Source organism: Oncorhynchus kisutch, linkage group LG30 (genome assembly GCF_002021735.2).
Source record: "Oncorhynchus kisutch isolate 150728-3 linkage group LG30, Okis_V2, whole genome shotgun sequence".
In the NCBI taxonomy this organism is placed as follows: domain Eukaryota; kingdom Metazoa; phylum Chordata; class Actinopteri; order Salmoniformes; family Salmonidae; genus Oncorhynchus; species Oncorhynchus kisutch.
In genome coordinates this window covers 5,826,224-5,844,934 of record NC_034203.2, presented here as the reverse complement: position 1 = coordinate 5,844,934, position 18,711 = coordinate 5,826,224, and the positions used below count along the sequence as shown (strand labels likewise).

The 18,711-nt window shown below is 41.6% G+C and overlaps 1 protein-coding gene across 20 annotated transcripts in view; it reads left to right on the top strand.

Moving 5' to 3' along the window:
* Positions 1-18,711, top strand: part of dlg1b (discs large MAGUK scaffold protein 1b) — a 242,222-nt gene that overhangs the window by 176,333 nt on the left and 47,178 nt on the right. For all 20 annotated transcript variants that reach the window (XM_020467259.2, XM_031810895.1, XM_031810894.1 and 17 more), the window contains 2 exons: positions 11,452-11,608; positions 12,486-12,588. In XM_020467259.2, coding sequence (XP_020322848.1) covers positions 11,452-11,608; positions 12,486-12,588 — 260 coding nt within the window. The remainder of the gene's footprint in view (positions 1-11,451; positions 11,609-12,485; positions 12,589-18,711) is intronic.

Here is an 18,711-nt window from a genome sequence, read left to right as displayed (position 1 = left end):
GGGATGACCGCGGCAGCTTTCCAATCTTTGGGAATCTCAGACAATACGAAAGAGGTTGATCAGGCTAGTAATAGGAAATGCAACATTTTCGGCAGATACATTTAGAAAGAGATGGTCCAGATGGTCTAGCCCTGCTGATTTGTAGGGCTCCATATTTTGCAGCTCTTTCAGAACATCAGCTTTCTGGATTTGGGTGAAGGAGAAATGGTGGGGGCTTTGGCGGGCTGCTGTCGAGTGGGCAGTTGACCGGGGTAGGGGTAGCCAGGTGGAAATCATGGCCAGCCGTAGAGAAATGCTTATTGAAATTCTCAATTGTAGTGGATTTATCGGTGGTAACAATGTTTCCTAGCCTCAGAGCAGTGGGAAGCTGGGAGGAGGTGCTCTTATTCTCCATGGACTTTACAGTGTCCCAGAAATTTTGAGTTTGTACTACAGGTTGTAAATGTCTGTTTGAATAAGCTAGCCTTAACATTCCTAACTGCCTGTGTATATTTGTTCCTAACTTCCCTGAAAAGTTGCATATCACTTGGGCTATTCGATGCTAATGCAGAACGCCACAGGATGATTTTGTGCTGGTCAAGGGCAGACAGGTCTGGAGTGAACCAAGGACTATATCTATTCCTAGTTCTACATTTTTTGAATGGGGCGTGCTTATTTAAGATGGTGAGGAAGGCACTTTTAAAGAATAACCAGGCATCCTCTACTGACGGGATGAGGTCAATGTCATTCCAGGATACCCCGGCCAGGTCAGTTAGAAAGGCCTGCTCGCAGAAGTGTTTTAGGGAGCGTTTGACAGTGATGAGGGGTGGTCAATGCAGGCAATGAGGCAGTGATCGCTTAGATCTTTATTGAAAACAGCAGAGGTGTATTTGGAGGGCGAGTTAGTTAGGGTGATATCTATGAGAGAGCCCATGTTTACGGATTTGGGGTTGTACCTGATAGGTTCATTGATAATTTGTGTGAGATTGAGGGCATCAAGCTTAGATTGTAGGATGGCCGGGCTGTTAAGCATGTCCCAGTTTAGGTCACCTAGTAGCACAAGCTCAGAAAACAGATGGGGGGCAATCAATTCACATATGGTGTCGTGGGCACAGCTGGGGGCAGAGGGTGGTCTTTAGCAGGCAGCAACAGTGAGAGACTTGTTTCTGGAAAGGTGAGTTTTTAGAAGTAGAAGCTCGAATTGTTTGGGTACAGATCTGAATAGTAAGACATAACTCTGCAGGCTATCTTTGCAGTAGATTGCAACACCGCCCACTTTGGCAGATCTATCTTGACGGAAAATGTTATAGTTGGGATGGAGTTTTCAGGGTTTTGGTGGTTTTCCTAATCCAGGATTCACACACGGCTAAGGCATCTGGGTTGGCAGAGTGTGCTAAAGCAGTGAGTAAAACAAAGGCATATTGATATTAGAGAGAGGCCAAGTGAACATGTGGGTCCAGTGAGTGGTTAGGCTGGCTGGGGACACTGCGATTCAGACAGTTAGCAGGCCGGTGCTAGCAGTTAGTAGGCCGTGGCTAACAAGTTAGCACTTAGCAGACCGAGGCTAGCAAGCAAGCAGTTCCAGACCGGGGGAAAGCAAGCTAGCAGTTAACAGACTGGGGCTAGCAGTTAGCAGACCGGTTCAAGCAAGCTTGCAGTTAGCAGACCGGGGCTAGCGAGCTAGCAGTTAGTAGACCGGGGCTAGCAAGTTTGCAGAAGGGCCTTTGAGGGACGTCGCGATGGAGGTAAGTCTGTTTTTGCCTCTTCGTGCGGTGACGTTGATAGACCAGTCGTGGGTTAGTATTGTTCCAAGTAACTCTAGGTAGCTAGCAGGCCGCGATTTGGCAGAATGGGCCTTCAGCGGACGTCGCGCCTGAGGGGCCTGTTGGAATCCTCGGGCAGATTGTCGGTATTCCAGTAGTAGAGGATCGGCGGGGTACCGTGCCCCGTACCGGCAGTAGAAGGGGTCCGGATATTGTAGCCTAGGAGTGGGTTTCGGTAGGAACCCTAGCCGGGATAGCTTCAGGCTAATTGGTGCTTGCTATGGGATGGAAACGCTAGCCAGGAGTAGTTACCTGGGATTGCGGTTAGCTAATTGTGAAGATCCAGATTAAAATGTTCAGAGTTTGCGGGGATATGGAGGGGAAAAAATAGGTCCGTTATGCTCTTGTTTGAGTCACGTTGTACGAACTGGCGAGAGCTTTCCGAGCTAAAGGTTAGCTGATGACCGCTAGCAGTGGTTTGCTGACTGAAAGCTGGTAGGTAGTTTGCTGGCTAGCTTCAGTTGAGGGATTCCAGATCCAAAGTAAATAGAAATACTTTAGAAAAAAAACAGATCCACGCCACATTGGGAGAGGTGGGTAGTAGGGGAGTATTTAGAAGTTGAGGTTTAGGAAAATATTTTAAAAGATATGCAAAGAAAAATATATAAAAATATACAAGGGACACGACAGGACACGACAAGACGTCTGACAGCTATGCCATCTTGGATAGCCAAATAGAAGACATTTAAAACTAGATTGCACTAATAAGCACGCACCCATTAAGAAAATGACTGTAAAAACTGTTATTTCCCCTTGTATTGATGAAGAATTGAAAAATTGTATGGTTGAGAGGGATGAGGCAAAAGGTATGGCAATTAAGTCTGGCAGCCCAACTGATTCGCAAACGTGCTGCAAATTAAGAAATCATTTGACTAAATTAAAAGAAACAGAAACTACACTATGAAACAAAAACAATTTTATAAATAATGATACTAAAAAGCTTTGGGGCACCTTAAATAACATTTTGGGGAAAAAAGCCAACTCGGTCCTTCATTCATTTGAATCAGATGGCTCATTCATCACAAAGCCCACTGATATCGCAAACTACGTTCATGACTTTTCCATTGGCAAGACAAGCAAACAAACGCTGACACGACACAACCAAGTATATCGGACCAAATGATGAAAGACAAGAATTGTACTTTTGAATTCCGTAAAGTCAGTGTGGAAGATGTGAAACAATTATTATTGTCTATGAACAACGACAAGCCACCAGGGTCTGACAATCTAGATGGAAAATTACTGAGGATAATAGCAGAGGATTTTGCCACTCCTATTTGCCACATCTTTAATTTAAGCCTACTAGAGAGTGTGTGCCCTCAAGCCTGGAGGAAAGATAAAGTCATTCCGCTACCCAAGAATAGTAAAGCCCCCTTTACTGGCTCAAATAGCTGACCAATCAGCCTGTTACCAACCCCTAGTAAACTTCTGGAAAGAATTGTGTTTGATCAGATACAATGCTATTTCACAGTAAACAAATTGACAACAGAATTTCAGCATGATTATAGGGAAGGACACTCAACAAGCACAGCACTTACACAAATGACGAATGATTGTCTGAGAGACACTGATGATAAAATGATTGTGGGGGCTGTCTTGTTAGACTTCATTGCAGCTTTTGACATTATCGATCACAGTCTGCTGCTGGAAAAACGTACGTGTTATGGCTTTACACCCCCTGCTATAATGTGGATAAAGAGTTACGTGTCTAACAGAACACAGAGGGTGTTCTTTAATGGAAGCCTCTAAAATATAATCCAGCTAGAATCAGGAATTCCCCAGGGAAGCTGTTTTAGGCCCCTTGCTTTTTAAAATTTTGACTAACAACATGCCACTGACTTTGAGTAACGCCAGTGTGTCTATGTATGCGGATGACTCTATACACGTAATCTTCTACAGTGACTGAACTGACTGCAACAGTTCAGGACCTGCAGTTAGTTTGAGTGGGTGGTAAGGAATAAGTTAGCCCTACATATTTCTAAAACTAAAAGCATTGTATATGGAAAAAAAACACTCACTAAAGCCTAAACCTCAACTAAATCTTGTAATAAATAATGTGGAAATTGAGCAAGTTCAGATGACTAAACTGCTTGGAGTAACCCTGGATTAAACTGTCATGGTCAAAACATATTGATGCAGTAGTAGCTAAGATGGGGAAAAGACTGTCTATAATAAAGCAATGCTCTGCCTCTTAGCAACACTATAAACAAGGCAGGTGCTACAGGCGCTAGTTTTGTCACACCTTGACTACTGTTCGGTCATGTGGTCAGGTGCCACAAAAAAGGATTTAGGGATATTGCAATTGGCTCAGAACAGGGCAGCACAGCTGGCCCTTGGATGTACACAGAGAGCTAATATTAATAAAATGCATGTCAATCCCTCCTGGCTGAAAGTAGAGGACAGATTGACTTCAACACTAATTTTATTTATGAGAGGTATTGACATGTTGAATGCACCGAGCTGTCTGTCTAAACTACTGGCACACAGCTCGGACACCCATGCATACCCCACAAGACATGCCACAGTCTCTTCACAGTCCCCAAGTCCAGAACCGACTATAGGAGGCACACAGTACTACATAGAGCCTTGACTACATGGATCTCTATTCCACATCAAGTAACATACGCAAGCAGTAACATTTTATTTGAAACAGATAAAAACAGACACATGCATACGCACACACAAATACACACAGAATATCATACGCACTATACATACACATGCATTTAGAACTGTAGATAAACTCAGCAAAAAAAGAAACGTCCCTTTTTCAGAACCTTGTCTTTCAAAGAAAATTTGTAAAAATCCAAATAACTTCACAGATCTTCATTGTAAAAGGTTTAAACACTGTTTCCCATTGTTCAATGAACCATAAACAATTTATGAACATGCACCTGTGGAACGGTTGTTAAGACACTAACAGCTTACAGACTGTAGGAAATTAAGGGCACAGTTATGAAAACTTAAGACACTAAAGAGGCCTTTCTACTGACTCTAGAAAACACAAAAAGAAAGTTGCCCATGGTACCTGCTCATCTGTGTGAACGTGCCTTAGGCATTCTGCAAGGAGGCATGAAGACTGCAGATGTGGCCAGGGCAATAAATTACAATGTCCGTACTGTGAGACGCCTAAGACAGCACTACAGGGAGACAGGACTGACAGCTGATCGTCCTCGCAGTGGCAGACCACGTGTAACAACACCTGCACAGGATCGGTACATCTTAACATCACACCTGCGGGACAGGTACAGGATGGCAAGAACAACTGCCCGAGTTACACGAGAAATGCACAATCACTCTATCAGTGCTCAGACTGTCCGCAATAGGCTAAGAGGCTGGACTGGGGGCTTGTAGGCCTGTTATAAGGTAGGTCCTCACCAGACATCACCGGCAACAACATCGCCTATCGGCACAAACCCACCGTTGCTGGACCAGACAGGACTGGCAAAAAGTGGTCTTCACTGACGAGTCACGGTTTTGTCTCAACGGGCATGATGGTCAGATTCGCGTTACACCGAGGCCTGTACTCTGGAGCAGGATCGATTTGGAGGTGGATGGTCCGTCATGGTCTGGGGCGGTGTGTCATCAGACTGAGCTTGTTGTCATTGTAGGCAATCTCAGCTCTGTGCGTTACAGGGACGACATCCTCCTCCCTCATGTGGTACCCTTCCTGCAGGCTCATCCTGACATGACCCTCCAGCATGACAATGCCACCAGCCATACTGCTCATTCTGTGCATGATTTCCTGCAAGACAAGAATGTCAGTGTTCTGCCATGGCCAGCGAAGTGCCAGGATCTCAATCCCATTGAACATGTCTGGGACCTGTTGGATCGGAGGGTGAGGGCTAGGGCTATTCCCCCCAGAAATGTCTGGGAACTTGCAGGGGCCTTGGTGGAAGAGTGGGATAACATCTCACAGCAAGAACTAGCAAATCTGGTGCAGTCCACGAGGAGGAGATGCACTGCAGTACTTAATGCAGCTGGTGGCCACACCAGATACTGACTGTTACTTTTGACCCCCCCGTTCAGGGACACATTCCAATTCTGTTAGTCACACGTCTGTGGAACTTGTTCAGTTTGTTTCAGTTGTTGAATCTTATGTTCATACAAATATTTACACATGTTAAGTTTGCTGAAAATAAAAGCAGTTGACAGTGAGAGGACATTTCTTTTTTTGCTGATTTTGTGTTTGTGGTGGAGTAGGGGCCTGAGGGCACACAGTGTGTTGTGAAATGTGTGAATGTATTGTAATGTTTTTAAAATTGCATAATTTTGCTGGACCCCCGGAAGAGTATCTGCTGCTTTGGCAGCAGCTAATGGGGATCAATAATAAATACAAATACATTGTTGCTCTGTCCAAGGAAAAAATATGTTTGGTTTTCAGACCAATGGAAAGAAAAGGGGGTCAACTATGTCTTGCCCCGTGTTTGAAACACTGAGGATGTATTTACACGTATTTATTTCAAGAATGAAGGCCTCATCTGAAGAGTTCGCGACATATTATTGGTGTGGTTCACTGGTTTCATGGATCTGGCCATCTGAGAAACGCGCTTGAATAAAGCGTCCTGGAACGTGCACAGAACTTGCTGACACTGACATGTCAGTGTTTCATTAAGAATCAAGATGGACATGGCTATGAGAAGTGTGCTAAGGCCAGACAGAAGAGATTACTCTAAATAAATGTTGTTCACCAGATAAAAATGGTGACGGGGAGAAGAGGGTAAATTATCTTTGCAATTTTCACTTTTAGATACAGAAGTTCTGCTGGTTGATTTAGCACACGGCGCAGCTATCTATCTAACATTTGCTAGCACCTCTGTCAATAAAAAAAAAAACTAAAATGTATTTTTGAATATAGATATTCTGCTAGACTATTTAGCACAAGATAATCTGTGGCATGATACAGTTGTTAGATCACGTTTGCTGGCTAGTTAGCTTGGCTCACTAGCTAATAAACTGTAGCTGCCAGCTAGCTAGCTAACATAGACATGACAGAATTTCCATGCAATTTGTTAAAGCTAGCCTTTTTTGGATTAGCATGCTACCTAGCTAGTTATCCAACTTTGAACTCCGGTACAATCTCTAGCTAGGTAGCTGTTAAATTAGCTAACGTAAACTCACCCCATTCCGTACAAATGTGAGCAACCACAACATTCAAACGAGGCTACAAAGAAAACGAAATGGGACTGTAGCGACTGTGTTGACGTCAAAATCGGTGGTGTGAACTAGGTTTCTAATCAAGCGTTGATCGACATGGTAATGGCTCTATAGTATTGGAGAAAATTTGAAAAAACTGACCCTACATTACATCTTGACGTGTCATGTCGTAAACTACAGCACGCATAAAGCAACAATTTCAGTCTTACAATCTCTCTCCACCAGGTGTAGCACTTTTATCATCCTATAAAAACAAGAAAATGACAGTGACGGGGGTAAAGGGGAGATACCTAGTCATTTTTTGCATCATCATTGCATGCGATCATCATTCTCAAAGCCGCTGTTTACTTCTAAGATCACTTTAGCACCGCCCTAAAAACCCGATTCAAATTCGACACAAACCTTCAAATAGGTATGTAAATGACACATTATATAAACTCTTTACAGTGTTTTATTTACATTTTAGAGGCGATAAGTTGGACAGATCGAGTGGAAAAAAATAACTTTTCCCACACATCTCTTTCTCACTATCAGGCATTAGTTTCGCTTCCCCACGCGCCATTTTTAAAAAGACCGGACGGGGCTCATTTCCTGCTTGAATTATGCAGAAACGGGCAGCGTTTAGGTCATATAATTGATTTTGTTGGAAAGGGGAGAAATTGTGCTATACAATGGTATTGACATAACAGTTGATCTGGAAGTATTACGTTTTTGGGCCGCTAAAATAATGGCAATTGTACAGACCATGTACGAGTTTACGTGAGTTTACGTTAGCTTGCGTTCTTTGTCAGCATACTAGTGGTTCCAATGTTAAGACTAACTTACTATCTAGCTCGCAAACTATCCTATCTACTGTATTAGCAACAATTGTGATAACTAGCTAACCCCTTTCCTCTTTGATAGCTAGCTATTAGTTTTAGTAAGTAATGTTAAACACTAGCTAGCTATTATTGTTAGCTAGCAGTGGATAACGTAACTAGCTTAAGCCTAAATGGTAGAAATCATGCTAATGATACTAAAACTATGTGTAGCTAGAGTTTCTGTTAAATTTGCATAAATTCCACTTCTCTCCCACAGATTCCCATAAGTCTCAGACTCCAGGATGGGAAATGCTTAACAAGAAAGAAACAGATGAGACCTTACCTTGTATTTGAAATAGTTAAATCGGTTGTACATTTCTATTCTGACTTGTATTGTTAATAAGGGGAGAAAAACCAGGGGTGCCTTTATCTGAATTAGGTAGGGTACTCACTATACCAATGATAGGCTACAGATTTGAGTCAATGCAATTAAAATTGTTTCCCCAATGTTTCCTTCTATTCAATTACATGTTATTCTTACTATGTATTGCATGTTTGAAGACATATGCTGTTATATGTTTGCAACTCATTATTAAATGGACAGAAAGTTTCCACTTTTAAGTGATATTTTTTAGAAGCTATAAATGTTGATAACTCATTTGGTAATGGTCAGTGGATCGCCACTTTAAAATAAGGTATAATTTTAGCAGTTATAAATGTTCATAGGTCTTTCACTTTAAAATATAGTATACCCTTACTTTTTGTGACAAAACTATCAGTTGAGTTGAAAATGCAATGGAAACACTGAACTTGACATTTTTATTAGGTACATTTAAAAAGTATGCGAAAATGTACATTTTGTGTGCACTACGTCATCACGCACTGATTTTTGTCTGCAAAAAGTCAATTTCGTGGAAACACACTGCTGGTGGTAAAATGCACATGTTTTCTTTATGCGGATTGTAGAGTATTTGCTAAATCTGTCACCAATTGGTTGGAAAATTAGCTACCGTCTCTCCCTTTTCCTCTTTTTTCTCAATTTAGGGAGGGGTTGTTTGGCATGCATGGCAAAGAGGGCTTCATTATGAGGGTGGCAAAATCAGAGGACATCACTCCAGCCCCTGAAAAAAACACTGAGTTTTATTCATTAGTACACACCTTAGTAAATTGTATCAAAACCGTAATGAAATGGTGTTCCAAGAGGTTAAGTCTGTAATACCAACATGTTTCAAACAGACCACCATAGTCCCTGTGCCCAAGAACACAAAGGCAATCTGCCTAAATGACTACAGACCCGTAGCACTCACGTCTGTAGCCATGAAGTGCTTTGAAAGGTTGGCAGACTCACATCAACACCATTATCCCAGAAACCCTAGACCCTTTCCAATTTGCATACCGCCCAAACAGATCCACAGATGATGCAATCTCTATTGCACTCCACACTGCCTTTACCCACCTGGACAAAAGGAACACTTAAGTGAGAATGCTATTCATTGACAACAGCTCAGCGTTCAACACCATAGTACCCAAGAAGACTCGAGGCTGTAATCGCTACCAAAGGTGCTTCATCAAAGTACTGAGTAAAGGGTCTGAATACCTATGTAAATGTAATATTTCCGTTTTTTTTTTTTATTATTATTATAAATGGGCAAAAAAAAATACCTGTTTTTGCTAGATCATTATGGGGTATTGTGTATAAATTGATGAGGGAAATAACAATTTATAAATTTTTAGAGCAAGTCTGTAACCTAACAAATTTGAAAAAGTCAAGGGGTCTGAATAATTCCGAAGGCACTGTACTTTTTTGTCGAGTAGTGTATATTCTTCAAGAATCAATTTGTATGTATAATTCATTTATACGTCAAAAATTGAATGTAGCCCCTTTTAACACTAGAACTGCTAAAGCAGTCATTTTGACTGCTCCTGAATCAAACGGTTATGTTACTCTGCCATTTTTAAGTCATGTTCCCTTCCGTTGGCTTTTCCTAAATAAGTCTATATAACACACTGTCTGTGTAAAAATCTTAAAATCAAAAACAGAACTATAGTTATAACCAGTTTTAGGAGGGCATATCATTTTTATAATGGTTTTCTCCCGTAGCTACTCCTTCTTCCGACAGTTGAAAGTGCATTGCCCAGCTGATGACCACCCCAATAATTGCATCAAAAATTGAACTAAACAATACCACAAATTTCACACACAACATATTAAATACATTATGTAAAGTATGATGCAGAGAATGGGTGAGTTGATGAGCTCAGGGAAGCGAACACTACATAATTGTGTAATTACCAATTGTGAAAAAACAGGGCAGGCCATTCTATTGTCTTGATCTGTTATAATTATAATATCAAAGTGGTATGTATCCTAAACCAGTCCACAGAATCCAGTCTCATTAGTCTACTCTGGCCTACTTTGAGTAGGCTACACAGTGAAAGCGTGCTTAATTGTACATGCTGGCTTTCAATGTCTGGGAAAAGATACACATCGGGCAGCAGGTGAGCAACTGCCAGAGAATGTGGTGATGAGGCTTGAGGCAAGGGGAGAAATGTGACCATGGACAATTGGCCGGCACCATGAACAAAGTGAGACGGGAGCTCCCTATGCGCAAAATAAGGCACCTGCACAGCGGTGCTGAAAAATTACAAGACAAAGGGGACTCAATAAAGAGAACCGGAGACTGTTATGCACTAGAACTAAACAAAGGTATGTCAGTGTGTCACGCAAGTGACAAAGATTTGTCAACTGTTAAGACAAGCGATAACCGCTAAATAAAATCCAACTGATGCTATTGTGTGAAGACGCACTGGCACGAACTCGATTGCTGTCATATCAAAACTTATATCCATTATAATGGCATTATTGCGTTTGTGCAGATTTTCACTTTATCAAGGCCACTTGCCGCTTATGTTTAGTGATGACGTCTTGCTGACTGTGGGTGTTGGTAGTTGGGGTATTTGTTTTATTTGGTCATAAAAATAAGATATTACCGTGTTCCAGCACTGAAGTTCTGATTCATAGTTGTAACAGGCATTCCACAAATAAAATTGATTGAACAGATGAATTTGTTTGTTTTTGTTTTTACGTATAGCCTACAGTAACCTAAACTAATGAAATGTTAGAATGTTGCAGTCAGAATGACTTGAGGCCAAGCGGTTCTAGTGGTAAAAAAATCAATGGGTAATATATAATAGTGATTGAAACAAGATTTAAGCATTTAAGAGATGAAGAACCATCCAGATTGTGCTTAAGTAATACATATTCAAATGTCATCCCTCCAGCCTTGTATCCTTATTGTGCCACACATCACGAGAATTAACATGGCCATTTTCCCCCTAGTGGTTGTATATTAACATTACATGTATTGGTTCAATAGTTCAAAATATTGATGTTATAGTACAGTTATAATGAAATTGCCAGATTTACAGTATGTAGTGTGAGAGAGGTGAATCAAGCCCTGTAGTAGCAATAGCAGTGTTGTGTGTTGTTTTGTAATATGTTAATACAATGTTACTACTGTGACTGTTACTACACAGGTATAAGAGCATACTTAATCTAAAATGTTACCTTTTTGATGTTTTTGTTTTTTAATCTATGGACTTTACTACGAGGATTCACAACCACCACCATATTACTTTAGAGAAAATCTGACTGAGGACTTTATCCATTATTCTTTGTCGTGTCTTCTCAGAGAGCCCAGGAAGGTGGTGCTCCACAGAGGGACGACGGGCCTGGGCTTCAACATAGTGGGTGGAGAGGACGGAGAGGGCATCTTCATCTCCTTCATCCTGGCAGGGGGACCTGCAGATCTGTGTGGTGAGCTGAGGAAAGGAGACCGCCTCGTCTCTGTAAGGATAACCTAACACGTGCACACTCATGCTGGCACTCTAGCACGCACACCTGCACACACACACACAGAGTTTGCAGGCACACACAGCCACACACTGTCTGTAAGAACATCTTCAAACACACTATTGCACTTACACACATGGGCACAGACATGCTACACTAACACACACAAAATGGAATGTGCAAAACAATCTTCAATCCATTCGCACAGATATTTCCATCATCGCCAGTCTTGTGTAAGTTACTGTACCCAGCGGGCCAAGCTGGTCACAATGTCGTCATTACAGCCAATTTCGCCTACTGGGGATAGTCAAAATGAGCTCCAGTCTTACCCATTTTAACAGTTTTTTAGTACCACTTGTGTCCCATTGTGTTTTTAATGCTCTGTGTTACACCTTATTCATGTTGTCTGTTGTATACAGTGCCTTCAGAAAGTATTCACAACCCTTGACTTTTTCCACATTTTGTTTGTTACAGCCTTTATATAAAATGTTTTTTTTAAGTGTAAAAACAATTCTTAACACAATTAATAACTTTTCTAAAAACATATTTTCACTTTTTCATTATTGGGTAATATGTGTAGATGTGTGAGGAAAAAATTAATACATTTTGAATTCAGGCTGCAATAAAACAATGTGGAATAAGTCAAGGCGTATGAATACTTTCTGAAGGCACTGATATTCTTTTTTGAGTTTTTAAGTTGAGCTTTATTCTCCATTTGTCTGCTTTGCTACACTTGATCAGGTCGATATTGTAAAAGATCATGTGTTCTCGAACACTTGCCTGGTTGACTAAAGTCTTGTGAGAGCGAGGTTGCTTGATTAGCATGAACATGAACCTGATGACTTGTCTCCTTTCTGCTTTTCCCGCTTGCAGGTGAACGGGGTGGATCTCCGCAGCGCCACTCACGAGCAGGCGGCTGCGGCACTGAAAAATGCTGGGCAGACTGTAACCATCGTGGCCCACTACAGACCAGAGGGTGAGTCATTATGTGATGTCATCAGCAGGGGGCATCACTGTCATGTTTTCTTTGTATTTGTACTTATGTATGCAGTTCTGAAGGTGTGAGCGTCACTGCTAGACTAGAGTCCGGAGCCTCAAAGTAAGTTAACTCCTTTATTGCTGCCGCTGAACACAACACTGGGGCATATTCAGGTAGTTCACACAGCTAGAGATGGAGCGTAATAAAGCAGACATGATTGTTTTACCATGTGGAGAAGCGCTCTCTCATTTCACTTGACTGACTGGGCATATTACTGCTGTGTGGCTAACTGCATCAGGAGTTGGACTACTATTGGATCAAACACCTGCTTTGATATACTAGTGTGGTGCTCTTAGGTAATTGAATTACCACAGTAGATATCTGCTTATAGCAAGCTTCACGACATTCAATGAGAATTCGATGAGAACAATTATAATCTAATATCAGCAAGCTTGCTTTAAGCAGACATTTCCATCTACTGAGCCTTATTGCAAGCGTGAATGCCATATATAATGTTTTACCAATGGCTGCTAAAACCACGTACGGCAAGTAATCACCTGTGTTCTGTGGAGATGCTAAATAGCATACTGTAAGCCCATTGTTATCTGCACTTACAGTACCAGTCCAAAAGTTTGGACACATATATTCATTCAAGGGTTTTTCTTTATTTTGACTACTATGAAATAAAACATATGGAATCCTGTAGTAACCAAAAAAGTGTTAAACAAATCTAAATATATTTTATATTCTTTAAAGTAGCCACCCTTTGCCTTGATGACAGCTTTGCACACTCGGCATTCTGTGAATGCTTTTCCAACAGTCTTTAACTTCTTATGGCTGGGGGGCAGTATTGAGTAGCTTGGATGAATAAGATGCCCAGAGTAAACTGCCTGTTACTCAGGCCCAGAAGCTAATATATACATATTATTGGTATATTTGGATAGAAAACACTCTGAAGTTTCTAAAACTGTTTGAATGATGTCTGTGAGTATAACAGAACTCATATAGCATATAAACCTGAGACAAAATCCAACCAGGAAGTGGGAAATCTGAGGTTTGTAAGTCTTTGCCTATCAGTGTAGAATTTGGTCCGATTGCACTTCCTAAGGCTTCCACTAGATGTCAACAGGCTTCTACTGTAAAGGGGGAGAGAATAAGAGCTTTGAGTCAGGTGTCTGGCAGAATGCCATGAGCTCAGTCTCGCGTGAGCCCTTGAGAGTTAGCTGTGTTTCTTTTCCTTTCTAAAGACAAAGGAATTGTCCGGTTGGAATATTATTGAAGATTTATGATAAAAACAGCCTAAAGATTGATTCTATACATCGTTTGACATGTTTCTACGAACTGTAATGGAACTGTCGTCGGAAATAAGTGCCTGCCCCTTGTGAATTTGGATTTGTGAACTAAACGCGCGAACATAAATGAGGTATTTGGACATAAATGATGGACTTTATCGAACAAACAAAACATTTATTGTGGAACTGGAATTCCTGGGAGTGCATTCTGATGAAGATCATCAAAGGTAAGTGAATATTTATAATGCTATTTCTGACTTCTTTTGACTCCACAACATGGCGGGTATCTGTATGGCTTGTTTTGGTCTCTGAGCGCTGTACTCAGATTATTGCATGGTGTGCTTTTTCCGTAAAGCTTTTTTGAAATCTGACACAGCGGTTGCATTATGTAGAAGTATATCTTTAAGGAGTTCCCACATATGCTGAGCACTTGTTTGCTGCTTTTCCTTCACTCTGCGGTCCAACTCATCCCAAAACATCTCAATTGGGTTGAGGTCGGGTGATTGTGGAGGCCAGGTCATCTGATGCAGCACTCCATCACTCTCCTTCTTGGTCAAATAGTCCTTACACAGGCTGGAGGTGTGTTGGGTCATTGTCCTGTTGAAAAACAAATGATAGTCCCACTAAGCACAAACCAGATGGTTTGACATATCGCTGCAGAATTCTGTGGTGGCCATGCTGGTTAAATGTGCCTTGAGTTCTAAATAAATCAGACAGTGTCACCAGCAACGCACCCACACACCATCACACCTCCACAGTGGGAACTACACATGCAGAAATCGTCCGTTCACCTACTCTGCGTCTCACAAAGACACGGCGGTTGGAACTAGAAATCTCAAATTTGGACTCATCAGACCAAAGGACATATTTCCACTGGTCAAATGTCCATTGCTCGTGTTTCTTGGCACAAGCAAGTCTCTTATTATTATTGGTGTCCTTTAGTAGTGGTTTCTTTGCAGCAATTCGACCATGAAGGCCTGATTCACGCAGTCTCCTCTAAACAGTTGATGTTGAGATGTCTGTTACTTGAACTCTGAATCATTTATTTGGGCAGTAATTTCTCAGGCTGGTAACTCTAATGAACTTATCCTCTGCAGGAGAATTAACTCTGGGTATTCCTTTCCTGTGGCAGTGTTAATGAGAGCCAGTTTCATCATAGCGCTTGATGGATTTTGACTGCACTTGAATAAACTTTAAAAGTTCTTGAGATTTTCCGGATTGACTGACCTTCATGTCTGAAAGTAATAATGGACTGTCGTTTCGCTTTGCTTATTTGAGCTGTTCTTGCATAACAAAATAGGGGCATCTTCTGTGTACCACTGCTACCATGTCACAACACAACTGACTGGTTCAAATGCATCAATAAGGAAAGAAATTCCACAAATTGACTTTCAACTAGGTACACCTGTTAATTGAAATGCATTCCAGGGGACTACCTCATGAAGCTGGTTGGGAGAATGCCAAGAATGTGCAAAGCTTTTATCAAAGCAAAGGTGAGCGATCCTCAGTGAGCGATCCTCTGAAGAACATCATGCCATGGAAAACTGAATAATTGATTGAGCGGTCTATCGGGGATGTAGTTTTTATTTTATAATTTTGTTTAGAAACACCTGTGACATTTCTCTGTTGCATCTTTACTCATCATTTTGCATTGGGGCGGCAGTGTAGCCTAGTGGTTAGAGCATTGGACTAGTAACCGAAAGGTTGCAAGTTCAAATCCCCGAGCTGACAAGGTACAAAATCTGTCGTTCTGCCCTTGAACAGGCAGTTAACCCACTGTTCCTAGGCCGTCATTGAAAATAAGAATTTGTTCTTAACTGACTTGCCTAGTAAAATAAAGGAAACATTTTCCTTCACTTGTATAGTTTTGTACTTCGAGTAATACTCTTGGTTTGCAGTACCTCCTGTCTGTGTCCATTGATTTTGGTTTGCTTTTGAACAGTCTCAGAGAATATAAAATATAGTTTGATTTGTTTAACACTTGTTTTATTACAATATGATTCCATTTGTGTTATTTCATAGTTTTGATGTCTACACTATTATTCTACAATGTAGAAAATAGTCAAACTAAATAAAAGCGCTTGAATGAGTAGGTGTGTCCAAACCTTTGACTGGTACTGTACATGGGTTTACATCATGCGCTGCAGATGTTTGTGATGACACTGAATGAGAACTCATTAATTGAAACTGAATCGATAGAAATGCTATTGATGCAAATATTTCAGAGGACATGGTTGGAACATGACTCAGGGCTGAGAGAGGGAGAGATGGGAAATAGAAAGATAGAAGGATAGATGGGAAATAAAAATTATATTTGAGAGGACAGGGGCTACTGAGAGGGGTTGAATTATTGTGTGGGGGAGGTTCAGAGAAAGGGCTAACTGCAAATAGCACTGCTGGGTGATTTGAAAAGTCATAGTCAATCGATCAATAATATAATACATCTTTTAGAAAAAATGTACAATATGTAGAAAAATTATGTGAATAGAAAGGTTCAGAACTTTTGTCACAGCACAGTTGAAATAAAAAAAATGGATGGTGTTAAGAGACTAATGGCATTAAGAAGGAAAGAAGAATAAAAGGAAACACCTGTTAATTGAAATGCATTCTAGGTGACTACCTCATGAAGCTGGTTGAGAGAATGCCAAGAGCAAAGGGTTGCTACTTTGAAGAATCTAAAATATATTTAGATTTCTTTAACTTCACACATTCTTGGTGTCTACATGATATTAATTACTACATGATTCCATTTAGTAGTTGCATAGTTTATGTTAAGTGAGAGATTGGGAGGGGTATAGAAGGGAGCTGAAGGGTGGGGGGAAAAAACAACAAGGTAACTAAGGTCAAATATACTGTCTGTAAAATGTTTAGAACGTTTGTGAAACAGCACAGTTAAAAATACAAGGCAAATAGAATCAAAACTGGATGGTCTTCAAAGATAGATGGGAGGGGTTGAGGGTAGCTGAAGGATGGGATTAAAAACAAACAAAAGATAACTATTGTATAATACAGTCCTTGCTAAAAGTTTTGAGAATGACACAAATATTAATTTTCACAAAGTCTGCTGCCTCAGTTTGTATGAGGGCAATTTGCATATACTCCAGAATGTTATGAAGAGTGATCAGATGAATTGCAATTAATTGCAAAGTCCTGATTTGCCATGCAAATGAACTGAATCCCCCAAAAACATGTCCACTGCATTTCAGCCCTGCCACAAAAGGACCAGCTGACATCATGTCAGTGATTATCTCGTTAACACAGGTGTGAGTGTTGACGAGGACAAGGCTATAGATAACTCTGTCATGCTGATTGTGTTCGAATAACAAACTGGAAGCTTCAAAAGGAGGGTGGTGCTTGGAATCATTGTTCTTACTCTGTCAACCATGGTTACCTGCAAGGAAACAAGTGTCGTCATCATTGCTTTGCACAAAAGGACTTCACAGGCAATATTGCTGCCAGTAAGATTGCACCTAAATCAACCATTTATCGGATCTTCAAGGAGAGCGGTTCAATTGTTGTGAAGAAGGCTTCAAGGCGCCCAAGAAAGTCCAGCAATCGCCAGGACCATCTCCTAAAGTTGATTCAGCTGCGGGATCGGGGCACCACCAGTACAGAGCTTGCTCAGGAATGGCAGCAGGCAGGTGTGAGTGCATCGGCACGCACAGAGAGGTGAAGACTTTTGGAGGATGGCCTGGTGTCAAGAAGGGCAGCAATGAAGCCACTTCTCTCCAGGAAAAACATCAGGGACAGACTGATATTCTGCCAAAGGTACAAGGATTGGACTGCTGAGGACTGGGGTAAAGTCATTTTCTCTGATGAATCCCCTTTCTGGTTGTTTGGAGCATCCGGAAAAATGCTTGTCAGGAGAAGACAAGGTGAGCGCTACCATCAGTCCTGTGTCATGCCAACAGTGTAAAGCATCCTGAGACCATTCATGTGTGGAGTTGCTTCTCAGCCAAGGGAGTGGGCTCACTCACAATTTTGCCTAAGAACACAGCCATGAATAAAGAATAGTACCAACACATCCTCCGAGCAACTTCTCCCAACCATCCAGGAACAGTTTGGTGACGAACAATGCCTTTTCCAGCATGATGGAGCACCTTGCCATAAGGCAAAGTGATATACACTGCTCGAAAAAATAAAAGGGAACACTTAAACAACACAATGTAACTCCAAGTCAATCACACTTCTGTGAAATCAAACTGTCCACTTAGGAAGCAACACTGATTGACAATAAAGTTCACATTCTGTTGTGCAAATGGAATAGACAACAGGTGGAAATTATAGGCAATTAGCAAGACACCCCCAATAAAGGAGTGGTTCTGCAGGTGGGGACCACAGACCACTTCTCAGTTCCTATGCTTCCTGGCTGATGTTTTGGTCACTTTTGAATGCTGGTGGTGCTTTCACTCTAGTGGTAGCATGAGACTGAGTCTACAACCTACACAAGTGGCTCAGGTAGTGCAGCTCATCCAGGATGGCACATCAATGCAAGATGTGGCAAAAAGGTTTGCTGTGTCTGTCAGCGTAGTGTCCAGAGCATGGGTGTGCTACCAGGAGACAGGCCAGTACATCAGGAGACGTGGAGGAGGCCGTAGGAGGGCAACTACCCAGCAGCAGGACCGCTACCTCCGCCTTTGTGCAAGGAGGAGCAGGAGGAGCACTGCCAGAGCCCTTCAAAATGACCTCCAGCAGGCCACAAATGTGCATGTGTCTGCTCAAATGGTCAGAAACAGACTCCATAAGGGTGGTATGAAGGCCCGACGTCCACAGGTGGGGGTTGTGCTTACAGGCCAACACCGTGCAGGACGTTTGGCATTTGCCAGAG